This window comes from Loxodonta africana, chromosome 18 (assembly GCF_030014295.1).
Source record: "Loxodonta africana isolate mLoxAfr1 chromosome 18, mLoxAfr1.hap2, whole genome shotgun sequence".
In the NCBI taxonomy this organism is placed as follows: Eukaryota; Metazoa; Chordata; class Mammalia; order Proboscidea; family Elephantidae; genus Loxodonta; species Loxodonta africana.
The window spans coordinates 73,655,008-73,674,349 of NC_087359.1; the positions used below are offsets into that span (position 1 = coordinate 73,655,008).

Genomic DNA, 19,342 nt, shown 5'->3' on the forward strand with positions numbered 1-19,342 from the left:
GATATATTGATATATGCATATATATATATTTATGACACACACACACATATATGCATGTGTGTGAATTTCCTAGCTCCGCCTGCTAAAAAGACCTAGAACCAACAACAAACCCAGCAGCAGTGAGCACCTCTAATGCCCAGATTGTGACCTCTAAATACCATTACCTACCAAAAGGAACCTGGGCTTTTTTGAGAAATGGTTGATTCAATATCTGGGGCATAAAATGTACATAGTGTAATTGGAACATCTTATCATACCAGAAAGCATGGAAGGTATCAAAGGTTTCTAGGGTCATGTCAAAAGAACTCAGGAGTCAACCTAAATAAGTGCTCAAAGGTGGGAGAGTCTGAACATGAGGAAAGACAATAACTACCATGGACTGAAGCACATCAGCTATACCGAAACCAATGACTTGATGATGGAAGTGCTAAAACAGACAAACCTGAGTCACTTTTGGAGGATGCTGAGGCAAGAAACAACTTACTTATTTTGAAAAAAAGGGAAATAACCAAGAATTTAAACCCTGGTGGCATAGTGGTTAAGTGCTATAGCTGCTAACCATAGAGGTCAGCGGTTCAAATCCACCAGGCGCTCCTTGGAAACTCTATGGGGCAGTTCTACTCTGTCCTATAAGGGTCGCTATGAGTTGGAATCAACTCGACGGCACTGGGTTTGGTTTTTGGTTTCCTTGGATCAAGAAGCCCTGGTGGCGCAGTGGTTAAAGCACTCGACAGCTAGCCTACAGGGTTGCTATGAGTAGAAACTGACTTGGCGGCAGTGGGTTTTGGGTTTTCCTTTTATGATCTGAGTAGCCAAAAAATGCTAAGGGGAAGTTTCTCTTTATAGAAGTTTTCCAGCTAATAAAGAAATAATGATGGAATTAAAATATCATTTTGTAACCGAAATGAATGAATGGACTTAGGCAATGATCATCAAAGACTGCCAACATCACAAAGAAAGGATGTTACATGCATTCTGATGGAAGTATATGACACTACCTATGAATTAGTCTTGCCTAAATGGAAACAAAAAAAAAAAAAAATTTTTTTTTTTTTTTTAAATGGAAACCCTGGTGGTGTAGTGGTTAAGAGTTCAGCTGTTAACCAATATATCAGCAGTTCAAATCTACCAGGAGCTCCTTGGAAACCCTCTGGGGCAGCTCTACTCTGTCCTATAGGGTCACTATGAGTCAGAATTGACTTGATGGCAATGGGTTTGGGTTTTTGTTTTTTTTTTTTCTTTTGATAGTAACAATACCAGGACCTTAGTAAGCTTCTAGCTCTAACCACCAACTTACAGGAAACACAGGGCACAGAGGAACAAGTGTTATGAGACAACTGGGGAAATATGTTCACTGGGAAGCTGGTGATACTGAAAAATTATTGTTCTCTTAGTTATTTGTGATGATGGTAGAGTGGTTATTTTTTAAGTGCTTATCTTTTAGAGATACATATTGAAATATTTACAGATGAAACTATATAATATCTGGGATTTATTTCAAAATAATCTGGGAATGTGGAGTGGATGGTGGTATAGGTCAAACAAGGTTAGATGTACATTGATAATTGTGGAAACTAGGTGGTGGGCACATCTGACTCATTATACTAGTCTCTTTTGTATATGTTTGAAAGTTTTCAAAACAAAAAATTAAAAATGATCAGCCCCGACATCTTCTTTTTTCTCTAATTCTTGCCTTAAAGTCTATTTTGTTATTAAAATAGCTATACTGGCTTTCATTTGGTTAGTGCTTATATACCATGGTCTTTCTATCTTTTGACTTTCAGTCTTTTTGTGTATGTATATTTAAGGGTTGTCTTTTATACAGTTGAGCTTTTAGTATTTTCATCAACTTTAAAAAAATCTTTATCTCTTAATTGGAATATTTGGTCCATTTACATTTAATGTAATTACTGATTTGTTGTTGTTGTGTCAATTTTAACTCATAATGACAGAGTAGAACTACCCCACAAGGTTTTCAAGCCTGTTTTTTAATCTTTACAGAAGCAGACTGCCACATCTTTCTGCCAGGGAGCAGCTGCTGGTTCCAACCCACCAAACTTTTGGTTAGCAGCTGAACATTTAACTACTACACTACCAGGTCTCCTTAATTACTGACATATTTGTGTTTAAATGTCTATGGTAACATTTACTTTCTGTTCCATGTCTTTTCTTCTTTCTCTTCCTGCCTTCTGTACTCATTTTCTATTGTTTTAGTAGTTACCCTAGGGATTACATTATGAATCCTCGATTTACCAAAGTCTAATACAAGTTGGTACTTTTATCTTTCCCCAGATGATTCAAGGACCTTGAAACACTTTAAGTCCATTTATCCCCTTCTAACTTACATGCTACCGTTGTCATGTATTTTAATTCTATATAGGTTTAAACCTCAAGACACATCATTATTATTGTAGTATAAGCTAATATCCATTTACATTTACCCACAGTTTTATACATTCTTTGATCTTCATTTTCTTCTGAATTGCTAAGCTTCCTTCTGAGGTAATTTTCCTTCTCCCTGAAGAACATTCCTTGAATGGCAACTCCCTATGACCCTATTGGGCCACAAAGGACACTATGGCATTTATGAAAGTATGAGTGATTATGAAAATTAGAGTCAACTATTATTTAGCTTTCCATAGATGGAGAAAAGATTCATTTAAGAAGATTCTTGTTTTCATTTGTGTGTCAATATTTTCACTTAGCAATCTGATTTTGCCAATCTTGAAGACATTTAATTTTAATAAGTTGAAAACTTACTTTGACGAACTATGGCATAGGCTCATCCATACTGCTATAATCACCAGACCAAACAGCTCCCTGTAAAAATATCATACATTTTATATTTTTAAGTGGCTGCAAGTGAGACACACATCATCATAGCCTACGCATGCCCATTTAATTCCATTGTCTGGATGATTTCCTCTAAGATGTAAATCACCTACAGAATATTTTCAAGTCTGGCCATGATTCATAAATTACTTTAGTCAGACAGTTTCAAGTCTTATATGAATACAAATTTCATCTTATGAGACAGATATGAGATACATGACTGTTTCCCAGCTTAGAAGTGAGGAAAAAGAAAAAACACAGATGAATCACTTCAGGTCACTGGGAGAAATAGTATAACCAAGAAAAGAATTCTAAATTTGATCAGTCATTATTTTTGCCATTTTTTAGATGGTTCAGTGTTAGGATAAGGTCAGATCAATAAATAATTTGGGCACCTACTGCAGGAGATTAGGTCACTTCTTAGTGGGAAGAAATGATTTGTAGTATGAGTGAGATTAGTGGTTTTGGGGTGAGTATACATTTCTTATATATGTGTGTCATAAGTACATATCTTTTTTTTTTTTACATACAGTTAAAAACAATCATACTCAGCCACAGTACCACTGGAAGCCCCACGCTGAGTTCACCACAATCATGGGCTCCAGGCCTGAGGTGATTCAACCCACCTGGCTTACATTCCCATCTACACAACCATCCTGATGTGCTCTCCAGTTTTATAAGGATTTGGACCTCTTCAGTGATGCTTAACTTTTAGATCTCTGAACCTTAGGTATTGGCAGGTGTTAGCAATAGGACAGAAAGGAAGGGAAAGAAAAGGGACTTAGTGAGGCCAGAGAGGATGCAAAGGAAGAGGCAGTAGGGGGAAGAGGTGATAAAATAGGAACAAATGCTCATGACAAAGGGAGATGACATGAGATGTTCCAGGGCAAGGCTGACAGAGGTTGACTTGAAATACTGACCTCTGCAGTGGCTGATCGCACTGATACGATTTTGGCTTGACCAAGAACTGAATCAGAATGCTGACAGCGTTATCATCTTATTAGATTGGACTGGGTATTACTTTATCTCATCCTTGCTAGTCACAAGGTGGCCAAAGTCCAACTACATGATAGTAAAATAATGCAATATGCAACAACAAGTTACTACCTGTAGTAGTAGTAATGGAGTATGATGGGCACTTCCGGGTTCGAGTCCTGACTCTATCATTTCCTCAGCTTCTTCAGCTTATAAAGGAGAAAATACATGCCCTGTCCTCATGGTGTTGCTGGGAGTTTAATCATCAATGTGCAGGGATAAGACGGTGTTGTAAAGGAATAGAAAGCTCTCAGGTCTGCATCCCTCCAAAAGAGCAAGAGTCGCTGCTCACCTGCCTTCTTCCTCGTGTAAGATGTTCTGCTGTGTGTGAAGCAAGAGGTAGTATCCCAAGCCAAGAGCCCACACGATACAAAATAATACGTGTATTGCAGAGATGCTCTTCCAGAAAAAGTTACCTGAAAACAGATATCCCGATACTGTGAATCACGGAGTCGCATCCCAATGAAAAATGAGCTTGGGACTCTCTGTGGACCTGCATTGGACAGGCTACTTTCAGGAAAGGTATTCAGACAGGAAAATATCTTTTTTTTTTTTTAGGGACAACTTAGAGGTTAAAGCACTAATTATAAACTTAAGTGGACATTCATTGTTTTAATTGCCCAGTATCTCCCCTTCCTATGACAACGGCCCTGATTTTCCTTGGGGATCCACCGCTCCCACACTGCAGTCCGTGTCCCCGTGAACTACGCCTTAACTAGGCCAATCATCGCATTTTAGCTACAGTGACTTGGCTCAGGGTGACCAGATGCCCGATCAGGGCCAACAACTCCTCAGAGTTCTGAGGAGCTCTCAGGGAAGGAGACTCTAGATTCTGTTGCACTCACTGTTGTGGTGTGAACCTGGAGTTGCAGGGGGCTACCATGTGGGTTTATACCATGTGCGTTTGTAAAGTCAGCAGCACACTGTGGAACTGAGGGGTGGAATGAAGTTTACACCCTGCGTCCTCCAGTGCCTGAAGCCGGCAGCATCTTTTCAGTAAAGTATACCAAAACGTTTCCTTTTTAGCTTACACCCAGTTTGAACTAAGTTTTCTGCTGCTTGTAACTAACAGAGCCCTAACCGATGCACTTTAATGATGTAGACGGAGTTCTAAGGGCCAAAACCAGGAGCCCATATGTCAAAGGAACTAGAGTTTTCCCTACCCCCGCCAAATCATTAGTTTATTCCAAGGCCCCTCAACACTTTCAAGCCCACTGGTAAAAAAGAAAGTGAAGAATGACCCGTCGGGAATAATAGTCCCCATTAATAAGAATGACGTAAACAATGTCACGTGTATTTATTTTTTCTGTTAGAAGACATATAAAAATGTCTAACTTAAGGCTTGTTGAGAATTTCTCAGGGCATAAGAGGTAAAACAGCTACATTTTCCCCAACATTGAGCAGGCAGTCTGAGGGCAATACAAACCAGTTATTCTAAGTGAATTTTTTACATGTTACACAAGGAATCCAAGGAGCAGGTTACAAAATAAATGTATCCTAAAGTCTCTGTTTTACAGTCATTCATTCTGTCAACAAGCAGTAAGTTCCTACCACATGCCTGTCCATATGTAGACTGGGCTTGTGCAAAGAAGAGGCAGGCATGGATGGTCCTGTTTTTAAGAGGCTTACAGCCTAGTAGGGGAGCAAAGATATGTAAAATCATGCAATAACTTGCTGTAGGCAATCTGGCAGCCTGATTAGGGAGAGCAACATATATTAACGAAAAATCTAGATATTTGTTAGAGACATTATAAACAGTTTCTGTACGTTGGTGTTGAATAAACTTACAATAAGGAAAGGATTAACGGGAATGGTATTGGTCTAAGAAGGATTTGTAAAGCAAGTGAGTTGCACTGGGTTTTAAAGAGTAAATATTATAATAGACATTGACTGTTAGTGAGTATGGGGACAAAGGTCGGCACTTAGATTGCTGCTGACTTTACATTAGCTTGGCAGCTTATGGAAACCCTGGTGGCGTCGTGGTTAAGTGCTACGGCTGCTAAACTAAAGGTCGGCAGTTCAAATCCACCAGGCGCTCCTTGGAAACTCTATGGAGGCAGTTCTACTCTGTCCTATAGGGTCACTATGAGTCGGAATCAACTCGACGGCAACGGGTTTTTTTTGGTTTGGTGGCTTATGAGAAATCAATGCAGCGGCCCAAACCCTTCTCTCTCCTGGTTTAAGCTGTGTAAAGGGTCCTGAGTTCCAAATTGATAAAGAATGGCTTAACCTGCCAAGTCCTTGCAAAGTTCTTCTGAAGATGGGTGAGGATGACCTAGATTAGAATTAGCCTTTCTTATTAGAGGAAGGACAGAGTAGAACTGCCCCATGGCACTGTTTTTTGGGTTTGGATTAGAAGAAATCAAAAGAAAGGCCTTGGGCGCCCCCGTTTTCTCCTGGGATTTGGCCCGACGGACTGTCACAAACAGCTAAATGCTTGACTACTAGCTGAAAGGTTGGCAGTTTGAACACAGCCAGAGGAGCCTCAGAAGACAGGCCTGGTGATCTGCTTCCAAAAGGCCACAGGCATGAAAACCCTGTGGAGCAGTTCTACTCTGCATACGTGGTGTCACCAAGAACTGGAATCGGCTCAAGGGCAACTAACAACAACAACCTTCTGGGAAATCAAAAGAGCAGCCTTGGGAGCCCCCTTTTCTCCTGGGATGTGGATTAACAGACTCCCTCATTATTATAGTGAAGGTAAGGAAACCTGGTTTGCTCTACCGCCATTCCGAAACCAAGGCTCGTACCTGTGACAAGAGGGTTAAGTCCAACAAGCAGGGTCAATCCCGCAGGTATTGTGTACACCAGCTGTTAGCAAAAAGAGGGAAAATTATGTGGGTTAAGATTTCCAATATATAAAATGTTCAGAGGTCTCTAGGAAGCAAAGAAAAACAACATCAGTGACCTCATGTTCCATGATTTACCTCTAGGTTTCAGTAACAACTGAGGAAGTGGAAGTGACCTATGCTTCGATGGCACTTGACAGTTGCAGTTATATCTGCCTTCCTCTTAGACTGTAGGCTATTCCAGAAAGGGCTCATTCATCTCTGAGCTCTAGCACTGAGCACAGAGTTTGGGTCTTAGGACACATTGATCTTCCAGTCTCTCGCAAGCAACTTCCATGCCAAAATTCCCTTTCCCCAGTTGCATAAAAGAAAATTCTCTTTGAAGGAAGGGCCATAATTAGCAGGAAGGGCCATAATTAGCTGTACAGCCCTGCTGGGTCTGACCCAATAAACCATCAAGCCCAACATTCCATCTCAGCAAAGGAGACCACAGAAGGTTTAATAACAATGCATATGCATGAGTCAGATATGCTCAATAAGATCAAGCTCTTTATTTTGGAAACAGACTGGCCCTAAAGAGGCCCTATTCCCGAGCCTCACTCATAGCAAGAAGAGGGCAAGTAGGCAAGGGTAGGTTTATAAGTAGCTGGAGACTTTTCAAGAAATGTAGCTGCTTAACCACATCGATTGTGATGCTTACGTCAGAAATCTATAGTTTACTTTAAAGTTGTCAGAACTGTACATTTAAGTGATTCACAATAAAACCATGTCTGTGTTGACTCTGGGGAGAAAGAATATTTGGATTACAAACTCTGTGTTCATCTTTCCTACTCCATCCCTCATAATTACTAGAATATTGGCCAATATCGACATTTCCAAGTCATGATCTCTCAAAGGTGGATGGTCATGGTACTGAAGATCAGACATTCCCAAATTTTTAGGTGCATACGAATCATCTGGGCACCTTGTTAAAATGCAGACTGATTCAGGTCTCGGGTAAGGACTAAGACTCTGCATCCGAACAAGCTCCCAGGCGATGCTGCTGTTGCCTGGAGAACCACACTTAGTGAGGGGTAGACTGCCCCAGAGAAAAACTACACGTGATTCATCCACTAAGACTTCATTTTACAAAATGAAGTCTTAGTGGATAAATCCTACACATACGTGTACATATAAATCATACACGTGTGTCTATATAAAGCACACACACATCTATAGGGACGGAGAGAAGTCATACACGTCAGACAATATATAAATGTGCTCTCTATGAGAAATGTTGGGCAGGGATTTTTAACAAATGTGTGCTCCATCTATTAGATGTCTATCATTAATAGATTAGGGGTCTAAAACCTTATTTCAGTGTATTGTAAACATGAACAAATGACTTTTTAAACTACGTAATGGTTTCCCATGGCAATTGTGATATGATAATCCTTATTTAAATGCTTTTCTCTATCTTGAATGAAATAAAAAATTTGAGAGCAGACAGACTGAAAGTAGTTGTTTTCTAGTACACAAGTTAAAACAATGCAGAGTATAAACACGCAGCGAATTCAGCAGAACCCACTTAAAATGGTCTTTTATCTTTTGTTTGTGGATTTTTTTAACTAAGGGTATCATAGTATTCATTTACTGTACTCCGTTGAGTTCAGCGGTGGTCATTGAGTACCATGGCAGCTACTCTTAATTCCTCTCTCCTTTGTCCACTTGCTATTATAAAAGCTGAAAGTACCAATTAATTCTCCCAGCCTCTCTTGTAGCTAGGAGTGGTCATGTTCCAAGAAAAACAGGGAAGTCTTCTAGAGACAAGCCTGGTACTCAAAGTATTTAACAACCAATAAGAATGGATGCTGACCAACCAGAATGGATCCCAGACAACAGGGTCACTATGAGTTGGAATCCACTTGATGGCAGTGGGTTTTGGTATGTACAAACTGGAAACATTTTCCTCCCTGATAAAAGGAAGGAAAGCACAGTTTTGCTTGTTTTTGCTCCTGTCTTGTCTAAGGATGAGATGCCTGGAGCTGCAGCAGCCATCCTATAAAGCATGAAAGGAGATAAAACACTGCGGGAGGCAGAAGAGAAAGCAAGCCCAGGTCCTTCATGACACTTGGCCATTAAGCACCTACGGACTTGTTGTTAAGTGAGGTACTCTTTGTACTTTTATAACCTGCTGCTAGTTTGATTTTCCATTATTTGCTGCTATATGCATCCTGATACAAGTATCCTCCATGAGCAAGGTAAAGCAGGGAACGGTACCAGCCCTCAAGGCCCAGTAACCTCGTATTCATTCATCCATGCATCCATTTATCCTTTCATTCACTGAAGGGTCAACACAGGAAGGTCTGCCATACGGAAGGCTCCATGTTATGCTGCCTGAAGACCATGATGAAGGAAGAGCTGGCCCCTGCCTTCCCAAGTGCTATTCCTGCTGGCATGTACAGAGCCAACTCTAATGCATGAAGAATGTGTTAATGCTACAATAAATGTTCAAAAGAACAACAGTCAGAATTCACCAGAAAAAGACAGATTTTTTTAGATGAAACAGCATTTGCGACAGGCCTGGAAGCTTGGGTAGAATACGACATACAAGAATTCTACGGGAAAGGCACAGTAACTATTATAGGTAGGCTGGGCTTCAAAGGCCAAGCTGGGAAGCTAGTGTGTTGAGCCCATATTGTGGTGGGCTTTGAGTATCAAGTTGAGAAGCTTCAACTTATAGATCTTGGGAAATGACATAAGTTTTTGAAGCAGGAAGTGATGTACAGTAAGTATTCTAGCAGCAGAAGAGATTAGAGGCAGGCATTAGAGTTAGGAAGTTATTGCAAGGGTACATGTGGGAGGTAATAATGAAGGGCTGAACTGGGGATGGGGGAGGATGTGGGGGCATGAGGTTTAATATTCATATTATGTCACCTAAGCATAAAGAGGACCCCTGGTAGTACGGCAGTTAAGAGGCTGGCTGCTAACCAAAACGCTGACAGTTCAAATCCACCACCCGCTTGCTCGAAACCCCATGGGGCAGTTCTACTCTGTCTTATAGGGTCACTATGAGTCAGAATCAACCTGATCACAACGGGTTTTTTTTTTTTTTTTGAAGCATTATGAGAGAGGTAAAATATACAGCTAACGGGCAGATAAGCCATTAAACCTAGATTATTTTTTGTTTCATTGTTTTGTTTTTGGAGGATAGATCTCAAAGGCAGTGGCAAAGAAGACAGAGATGTTAAAGATGACTGAGGTTTCAAGCCAGGATGACTCGGAGAATGAATCTTCTGATAAGAGAAATGGCTAAGTTAGGAGGAGGAGTGGGTTTTTTGAAGGGGCAATTTGGGGCAATTCTGAAGAGCCAGTGTGATATACAGGTGAATATGTCCAGCAGTTGGTTGGAAATTCAATATTAAGCTGGAAATGTGAGACTTGTCTGCAGAGAAATAATACTTGGAACCAAAAATATGGACCAGAGTGCTCAAGAAGAGGCAATTTGATTTAACTCCAGGGACACTGAATCTGGATCATCACACTGGCTCTTCAAAATGGCTCAGGGTCCTACCCAATATCAGAATGTGGTTCTACTGTACTAAAAACCAGAATTTCACATTCTAATTCCAAATATGTTCACTCATGGCTAATCTATACATTGTCAACATTATCCTAAAACCTAAGAAACCTCTTGTTGCTAATATTATAGTCTCTGTATCGGTTTTAAAAGACATTGGACAAAATCCAGATATTTCAGAAAGGGAAGGGACAATCTCCCCCTCCTCCAAAAGGCTCAAATTACAGCATTAGTTAAACAAATTCTAGTCTTTAATGGTTTCATAGGCTTTAATTACCTTCTATAAATATAACTCACTGAATTAGCAGAATTACAGACCCTGAGACTGCCATTTCCTGGTTGAATGTTTGCTGGAGTTTCTGGCCAGAAACTCACGAGGAATGGTTCAGCTTACCTCAAGAGGTCTGCTCTTTGTCCTCATGAGAAAAAGGAATACTGATGAAAAGCTTCTATGTCTCCACAAAGTTCCAAATTTACACACCCCTCCCCCCAAGATTTTAGAGAAAAGAGTCTACAAAGGGCTTGCTTTCTAAGCTTGTAAATAAAGCAGGGAGGAGGGAGCAAACAGATCCAGTCGTGTGCTTCCTGCCATTTCGCAGCGGAGGAGAGTTCCCACAGCAGCTCCTACTCACCATCCACAACTCTGCATCTGGATCATTCACCTGAAATTCCAAACCATTAAGGTATTAGCAGGCATACATACCATGTTCCATTCCTACATTTAGTGTGCGCTTTTATTCAACCAACACATGTTAAGCGAAGTGCCAGAAACTCCAACAGACACCGAGGGAAACATGAATAAGGCATAGTCTAGCAGATCATGGCAGCTGAAGGGGCTACTGGCTGAACACAACAGATGGCTTTAACGCAGCTTCACATTTTAAAAAAGAACTGCACGGGAACTCTGAAGAGAACGTGCCAAACCTAGATAAGGGTATTTTACTGGTCCTCCAGTATCAAGAAATGAGGAAAACGATTATGAAGAAGGCCCCAAAGCAGCCTTGAGAGGGTAAATATGCTATAAAGGGTTTTGTTTCTGCCTCCTCCTCCTAGGCCCTGAATTTTGTTCAGTTCCATCCACAGGGTGAATATTTAAAAAGGTGCCAGGGCTGCTTCTGCTCAGGTTCTTTTCAGAGAAACAGGAGCTGAACCAGCTTGGTCGCACAGCAGGACTTGTGAGGAAAAGAGGCCTGTCAAGATTTCAGGTGAGGGGTGTGTGTGCGTGTGTGTGTGAGAGAGAGAGAGAGAGAGTGTGTGTGAGTCTGTGTGTGAGTGAGAGTGTGTGAATGTGTGTGAGAGAGAGCATATGGATGTGATAGTGTGTGTAAGTGTGTGAGAGAGAGTGTATGGGCGTGAGGGTGTGTGAGAGCGTATGGTCGTGAGTGTATGTGTGGGAGCGTGTGTGTGAGTGTATGGGTGTGAGAGAATGTGTGTGTGAGTAAGTGTGTGTGTGTGTGAGTGAGTGAGAGAGGAAGTACAAGCCCCACTCCCTCCCACAGACAGAGCCCTCGGCGACCTGCCGGCTCATCAGACCACACCACAGGCAGGGCAGGCGCGGCGCTCGGAGCCGGCAGCTCGCTCTCCCGCAGCCCGGCCGGAGCCAGGGGAACTGGGGGCGCCGCCGCAGCCCGCCTGACCTGCACGAAGGCCGCCAGCGCGAAGAAGGCGGCCATGAGCAAGTTGCACAGCCTCCAGAGGGCCGGCGCCCAGGACCTCGCCGCAGGCGCCATCGCGTCGCCGGGCGGCCTGGGCGGAGCGCGCGCAGGCGGACGGGCGGGCGGGGACCGAGGCGGGGCGGGGACGGCGGCCCCGGGCGCCCGGCAGCGATTCCGGCCTCCCGGCGCCGGCCCCTCGGTCGCGGAGCGAAACGCCTTCCCCGAGGGCCACCCCGGCCTTCCCCGAGGGCCGCCCCGGCCTCAGCCGCCAGCGGTTCCGAGGGGCCGGGGAAGCGCGCTGGAGCGCCTGCCGCCGTCTCCCATTTAGGCCTCCCCAGACGTGCCCAAAAGTTCGGCAGTTCGAATCCACCAGCTGCTCCTGGGAAAACCTGTGGAGCAGCTCTACTCTGACCGATAGGGTCGCTATGAGTCGGAATCACGCGACCGCACCGGGTTTGGTTTTGGGTTTTTTAGACGTGAGCCCCAGAGCGGCTGGGTGACTCCCTAGGGTCGCACGGCCTCAGTAGTGCGAGGAAGTCGTTCGAACCCCTGTAGGTCCGACTCCATAGCCTGTTTTCACTAAGGCTGCCTTCTTCATATTTTAGAAAAAGAAAGCTTGTGTGTGATGCTTTCTGGTTAGTGTTTATGCATTTCTTTCCAAGGCTCGGGAACGTTGAAAGCCCTGTAAGCATTATGGTAATTTCTAAAGCGAAGACGTTATATTAACATGTTATACAGCTCGCAGCATTTCCACAGACAGGCGCATTTATCTTCATGGGTTTTTATTATACAAGGTATTTACATATTATACATATTTACAATTCTTTCCCACCACCAAAACCAACAAAATTTCCACAAGCATTGCTCATGAATTTCTTATGAACCAAAGACCCTGAAATACTCACTGTTCTCCCCTCGCTGGTTTCCCAGCCTCTGTTTGGTAATTTACCGTCTGATTAGTCCCTCCCTGGGCTCATTTACACATCCATAGGCCTCATCACTTTTGCTGCTCTGTGGAATCTTTATCACTTCAAATCGTGAGCTTCTGTGCCTGTCTGCCTTTCCTTTCAGCTGAATCTCTTAAAAACACTTTCTGAGGTTTTTTTTCCCCCAGCTCCACTCTGTTCAGGAAATGCTCATTAAACGTCAGCCGGTGCCAGACCCTGAGCGGGGTTTTGCTGTGTGCTCTCCAGGAAAGGAGCTCACATTTAAGCAGTGGCCACACAGGGGAATAGAAGTGGGCCAGGTGTGACAAGGAGATAAATGTATGGCAGGTGTGGGGTCTGCCAAGGCTCTTTAACCGAGCCTTACCACTAAATCAGCCTTGGGATCGGGGGCTGGTCACAACCAGGCTACCCTCACTGTCATGTTCCATACCTGAAAGAAAAGGTGTGTGTGTGGTGGTGGTGGGGGCCATGATTGTGATGCCTGCTCTGCCAACCATACAGGGTTGTGGGTGACAGAGGAAAGCACGGTGTGGAATGCTTTGTAAGTTAGTGTAGGCTGCATGGCCATCCTGGAGTTGTTTAATTCTCACCATTGTTTGGGACCCTGAAGGTCACTGTAGTGACCGCCTATTGTTTTTGCCTGCGCAGGATACATTCCCTCTTCTAGGGATAGGGGACCCCATCTCCCACTGTCAGGGCATGTGGACTAGGTAGGGCTGGCTTTTCTCACCCATTTCAGGGGTAGGTACTTGGCGTATCCCCTTCTCCTAAACACAGTGGTGGGGTCTGGGTGCGCATACAATCCAAACTGCCCAGATTCAGGCCTACAACTTGTGCTGGACTTGGGTTTGCCAGATAAAATAATGCCAGATCAAAAACAAGTAATTTTTTAGTTTAAATATGTCCCAGGTATTTGCTAAATCTGGAAACTGTAACTGGACTATTTAAAGAGAAGCTTTCTTTTTGCTGAGTGTGTTGAGCTGGTAGAATATAAGCCTGGAGCTGCTGGGGCCAGTGCATGGAGAAGGCCTTCCTTAGGGTGAAATCAGTGTAGAGGAAGACAGAGTTGAGCAGTAGAGAAAGACAGGAATCTGAGACATCACTTGAGGCTTTGGGTCTAGCCATGTCTGAAATTGAACTACCTCGAGACCCGTCAGTTTGTGAGCCAGCCAACAAACTTTCTTCTTTACATAGTTGTTGTTAGCTGTCATAGAGTGGTCATGAATTGCAGATTGTACTGTTGTGATCCATACGGTTGTCACTGGCTGATTTTTGAAAACAGATCACCAGGCCTTTCTTCCTAGTCCATCTTAGTATGGAAGCTCCACTGAAACCTTTTCAGCGTCGTAGCAACACACAAGCCTCCACTGATAGATGGCGGCTGCACATGAGATGCATTGGCCGGGAACCAAACCCCAGTCTCCCACACTGGAAGGCTAGAATTCTACCCCTGAACCTCCACTGCCCCTGGAGCAGATGTAGGGTACTTCATATAAAGACACAGATTGCCTCCTGGGCCCACAGGGATAAGAAAAAGCCATTGAACGTATTAGCGTATCTAAAGAAGAACACCTGAAAAGGGGAGGTTGGTGGTCGGTGGGAGCCCAGCAGGAGTCAAGTCAGGGAGGCAGGTGCTGGCAGAGCTCGTAGATGTGGTGAAACCCGTGTGAAATTGTTCACTACAGATTAGTGGATACACAAAAATAAGCCTGTGCGTACCTTGCTTACTGGTTAACCCACCCCTGGCGAGAATTGATTTCCTCCTGCAAAATCCATCTGTTGTCTATGAAGGACTCAGGCTTCTACTCTTAGCAAACCTTAGACCATATTATGAAGGCTTGAAAGCTTACTCACATTGATCAACAATGAAAGATCCTGGCTTAAATACTTTCCTCGAAGCCCTTGCTGTCCCTTTACACCACCAGGAGACTATGGTTCAGTGCACCCTGCACGTGTACTTACATCCATCACATCTGTATGAAACACTCATGGAATCATTCGTTTCATTCATTCAGTAAATATCAGGACTTGGTATGAGCCAGGCACTATGCTAATAATGGAGGTGGTGACATGGACAGAAGAGACACTGTCCTTGCCCTGGTGGAGCTTACAGTCTGAATAGTAATTATAGGATTAAGCAGGTGATTACAGCAGGTAATTGTGATTAGTGTTGTCAGGGTATGAGGGCTGCTGTGGACATGGGTGGAACAGAGGGAACCTGACCTTCTCCAAGGGTTCTCTGAAACTTCTCTGAGGAGGTGACTTTTCAGGTGAGCCTTGGAAGATGATTGACAGGTGAAAGGTACGTAGGCCAGAGCTTAAGGCAGAGAAAAGGGCATGGGAGAAGGCCCTGGATCCTGAAGGCCACCAGGTCTAGGGGCAGAGAGTGAAGGGTGTGAGTGGAGAAAGATATACAGCAGGGAGTTTGATTTTACCCAGAGTGCAGGAGACGTCCCTGGAGCATGCCGAGCAGGGGAGAGGTAGGCCAGCTGTTTTCTTGGGCTGCAGCATGGGGAATGGACAGGGAGAGCCGAGAGGAGAAGCAGGGGCTTGGTTATGAGGTGTTTGCTGTAGACCAGGTAGGAGATGATGGTGGCTGGGACAAGGAGAGTGGTGGTGGTGATGGAGGGACATAAGTGTGAATGAACGACATTATTTAGGGAATAAAATCAGCAGGGCTGTATGAGGGTGTCACGGATTGAGTTGTGTCCCCCCAAGTATCTGCCAACTTGGCTGGTCCATGATTCCCACTATTGTGTGATCATCCACCATTTTGTCACCTGATGTGATTTTCCTGTGTATTATAAATTCTACCTCTATGATGTTAATGAAGCAGGATTAGAGGCAGTTATGTTAATAGGGCAGGGCTCAATCTATAAGATTAGGTTGTGTCTTAAATCACTCTTTTGAGATATAGAAAAGAGAGGCATGGGAACCTCCTACCACAAAGAAAGCAGCACCAGGAGCAGAGCCTGTCCTTTAGACCCGGGGGTCCTGCGCAGAGAAGCTCCTAGGCCAGAAGACTGATGACAAGGACCTTCCTCCAGATCCAACAGGAAGGGAAAGCCTTCCCTTATTGCTGACACCCTGAATTTGGACTTCTAGCCTACTAAACTGTGAGAGAATAAACTTCCTGTCAGTTGAAACCATCCACTTGCGGTATTTCTGTTATAGCAGCACTAGATAACTAGATAAGGGGAATAAAAAAGAATCCATTCTCTATCTGTGGACAAAAGTTTTTAAGCCCAAGTGGGCAAGGGCCAGATGTTGGAGGTGGGTGGACACATCAAGGAAATGCACCTGCCAACATCTGGGGACTTCCCCAACATAGCCTTTGCTCCACACAGTAGCCTCAGAATGGCAGTGCCTTGTTAATAATTTACCTGGGTTCAGCTGGACTCTGTAATCTCCTTAGGTGGGTGTGAGAGTTCTCTTCTCGTTCTCCATACGCGTTGCTTTTGTTGCTTTTCATCACACCCCTGGACTATCTTACAAGTTGGAGAAAGTAAGAACTATATTTTTATTTCCCTCCCTAAGTACCTGGCATACCTGGATACCAAAGGCAAACAGTGAGTGAGCATACATTTAACTGTTGTAGGAATGCTGTCAAACTTGGGTTTAATGGTGGGAAGAATGCAATAGTCCACATTTATTGAGCCACTGAGTTAGGCAATATTCCAAGTAGTTTGCATATATTAACTCATTTCATGCCCAGAACTGATCTCTTAGGTCAGTGCTATTATTACCCCCAAGGAGTCCTGGTGGCACCACGGTTAAGCACTTGGCTGCTAATTGAAAGGTCAGCAGTTCAAACCTACCAGCTGCTCTGCAGGAGAAAAGACCTGGTGATCTGCTCCTGTAAAGATTGTAGCCTAGGAAACCCTATGGGGCAGTTCTATTCTGTCATATAAGGTCTCTATGAATCAGAATCGAATCGATGGCACACAACAAAAACACTACTATCCCCATTTTATGGAAGGAAAAACAGAGACATAAAGTAGTTTTTAAGTACACTGATGAGAAATAAGCAAGGAGCCCAGCTCTCTGACTCATGAGTCAGAAACTGGACTTCTCTGAGCCCATGGAGAGCCCTTTCATAGGTTTAGGGAAATAGTAGCTGGAGGGGCCCAGAGCCCTCTATCCCATGAGACTGAAGCATTTCACCGACGGCTGGTCCCCTCCCATAAACTGGAGAGGGTATAAGGGGTCTTCGGTGGACCAGTGTATATAATCTGCAAAAGCTGAAGGGGCAATCCTTCAGGTCCTGCCCTTTTTTTGGCTACCTCTTAGCTATTTTAAAGGAGCCCTGGTGGTGCAGTGGTTAAAGTGCTCAGGTGCCAACCAAAAGGTCAGTGGTTGGAACCCACCAGCTGCTCCATCGGAAAGATGTGGCAGCCTGCTTCCATAAAGGTTTACAGCCTTGGAAAACCTATGGGGGCAGTTCTACTCTGTCCTGTAGGGTTGCAGTGAGTCTGAATCAACTCGACAGCAGTGGATAGCTACTTTAAAGACCAGAAAGATCCTCTACCTGGGTCCTTAACTTAGGGCCTGTTAGATGAAGGTGCGTTTGGAAGTAGGAAGACAAGTTAAGCAACTTTGAAGCCACCTTCTTTCTCTCTACTTCTGAAGGTCTCATTTAGAACTGGGCTGTTCAAATTGAGTCCACAAGGTGGCGGACTTCTGCTACAAATGGAGTCAGAGGCGCCAAGTAACAGGAAGAGAGGAAGGTGTGAAGAGGGGGGCTTGTGCCTTCTTCTCTGGGTGGTGCAAACAGTTAAAGTGCTCAGCTGCTAACCCAAAAAGGTTGGAGGTCCAAGACCGCCCAAAGGCACCTCAGAAGAAAAGTCTGGTGATCTACTTCCAAAAAATCAGCCACTGAGAACCCTACGGAGCACAGTTTTACTCTGAGGGCAACTGGTTTTAACTGGGGTCTTCCCTTGGCTCTTCCTGGAAGGTCGTGATGTATGTAGACTTTCTGGGCGGGTGTGAAGTTGGCATCAGTCTGAGGTAAAGAAGTACAAATGGAACTTTGTACCAGGAAATATTTGTGTCCGGTGAGTGAAAGAGTCAAGCTTTGGTGACTAAAAGCTGTTTGCTTTCCCAGGATTCAGGGAAAATCAGATATGCTTAAGAGAACGAATTGCATCCCTCCAGGAATGGCACTGTTACCTATTCAGCGAGTCACCATAGTCATTTCCTCAGGCTGGCATTACAAGCCACAAACTTGGTGGCTGACAGAACTTTATTCTCTCACAGTTGTGGAAGGTCAGAATCAAGATGTCAGCAGGTTTCTCTCCCCTTTGTTCATTCCGCTCCCTCTGAAGTCTCTAGAGGGGAATCTTTCCTTGCCTCTTCCAGCTCCTGGTGGCTCCAGGTGATCCTTGGCTTGCAGCTGTATCACCCCACCTCTGCCTCCCTCTTCACAAGGCCTTCTCGTGGGCCTGTGTCTTCTTCCCTACTGTCTTTTATAAGGACACATGTCATCGGATTTAGAGCCCACCCAGATAATCCAGGGTCATCTCATCTTGAATTCCTTAACCTGATTCCATCTGCAAAGACCTTTTTTCCAAATAAGGTCACATTGACAGTTTCCAGGATTTAGGACATGGTACTCATTCTAGAAACCTAGGAGTTCTTCTTGACACTTCTTCCTCCTCCCGTTATCACCGAGGGCATGGAGGCCCTCCACACTCAATAGGTCTTTGTCTTTCTCTTGTAAAAGGACACACAGGAGACAATTTTGGGTTCAGCTATAACAGGTTTATTTTACTTGTGACAAGTAAAAGGAGTCAGTGGGCGTTCATGCCTCTCCAAGAGACTGATGCAAAAAGGGAAGCAAGGCTAGGGCTTATATGGGTTCTGTGGAGACAATACAGTAATGAATATTTAGTGGGTTTTTTTCAAGGGGCGGGTACTTCTCAGAATGGCGGTGCATGTTAATTAGGTTGCGTGTGCACCTGGAATCCGAGATGGAATCTGCTGATATTCAAAATGGAGTCCTCTCGGCAGCCCTTGGCATCACTTACTGTAGAATATAGCACAGGTGCAAAGGTCTTTACTACACAGCCCTCTTCAATGGGCTAAGGAAGGCCAAACAGTGGTTACACTTTGTCCTTCTGCGCATGTGGAGCCTGTAAAGGCAGAAGAGACTAGAAAAACACTAAGTAATTCACCAGTTGTTTTAACCTTATTTCTTGTTGACAGGGTGTGGTTCCTGTTTACTCAGCTTCTAGATGGTAATCTCTTAACAGCTCTTTTGTTCCGCCAGCACGGTTAACCCTGTCTCACTCCCTCCTCATCTAGTCCACCACTGATTCTGACAGACTTTTCTGCTAAATGCCCCCCAATCTTCACCGACAACACCTAGCCCAAACCATCATGAGTTGTCGCCTAGAGGGGAGTAACCTCCTAACTCGTTTCCCCGTGTGCACATTGAGCTGCCTCCCACCCGGCATCCACAGGCAAGACCTTTTTAAGATACAAATCTCAACTCTCTGCTTAAGATCAGTCCTTCCTTCTCTCCAC

At 44.2% G+C, this 19,342-nt stretch overlaps 1 protein-coding gene across 3 annotated transcripts in view; it reads right to left on the minus strand.

Annotated features, from left to right (window-relative positions):
- Positions 1–11,956, minus strand: part of TMEM220 (transmembrane protein 220) — a 32,426-nt gene extending 20,470 nt beyond the window's left edge. For all 3 annotated transcript variants that reach the window (XM_064271782.1, XM_023556466.2, XM_023556465.2), the window contains exons 1-5: positions 11,853–11,956; positions 10,848–10,877; positions 6,618–6,678; positions 4,160–4,283; positions 2,761–2,820 (exon numbers count right to left, since the gene is read on the minus strand). In XM_064271782.1, the coding sequence (XP_064127852.1) occupies positions 2,761–2,820; positions 4,160–4,283; positions 6,618–6,678; positions 10,848–10,877; positions 11,853–11,945 (368 nt within the window). In that variant the 5' untranslated portion in view covers positions 11,946–11,956. The remainder of the gene's footprint in view (positions 1–2,760; positions 2,821–4,159; positions 4,284–6,617; positions 6,679–10,847; positions 10,878–11,852) is intronic.
- Positions 11,957–19,342: the final 7,386 nt, after the last annotated feature.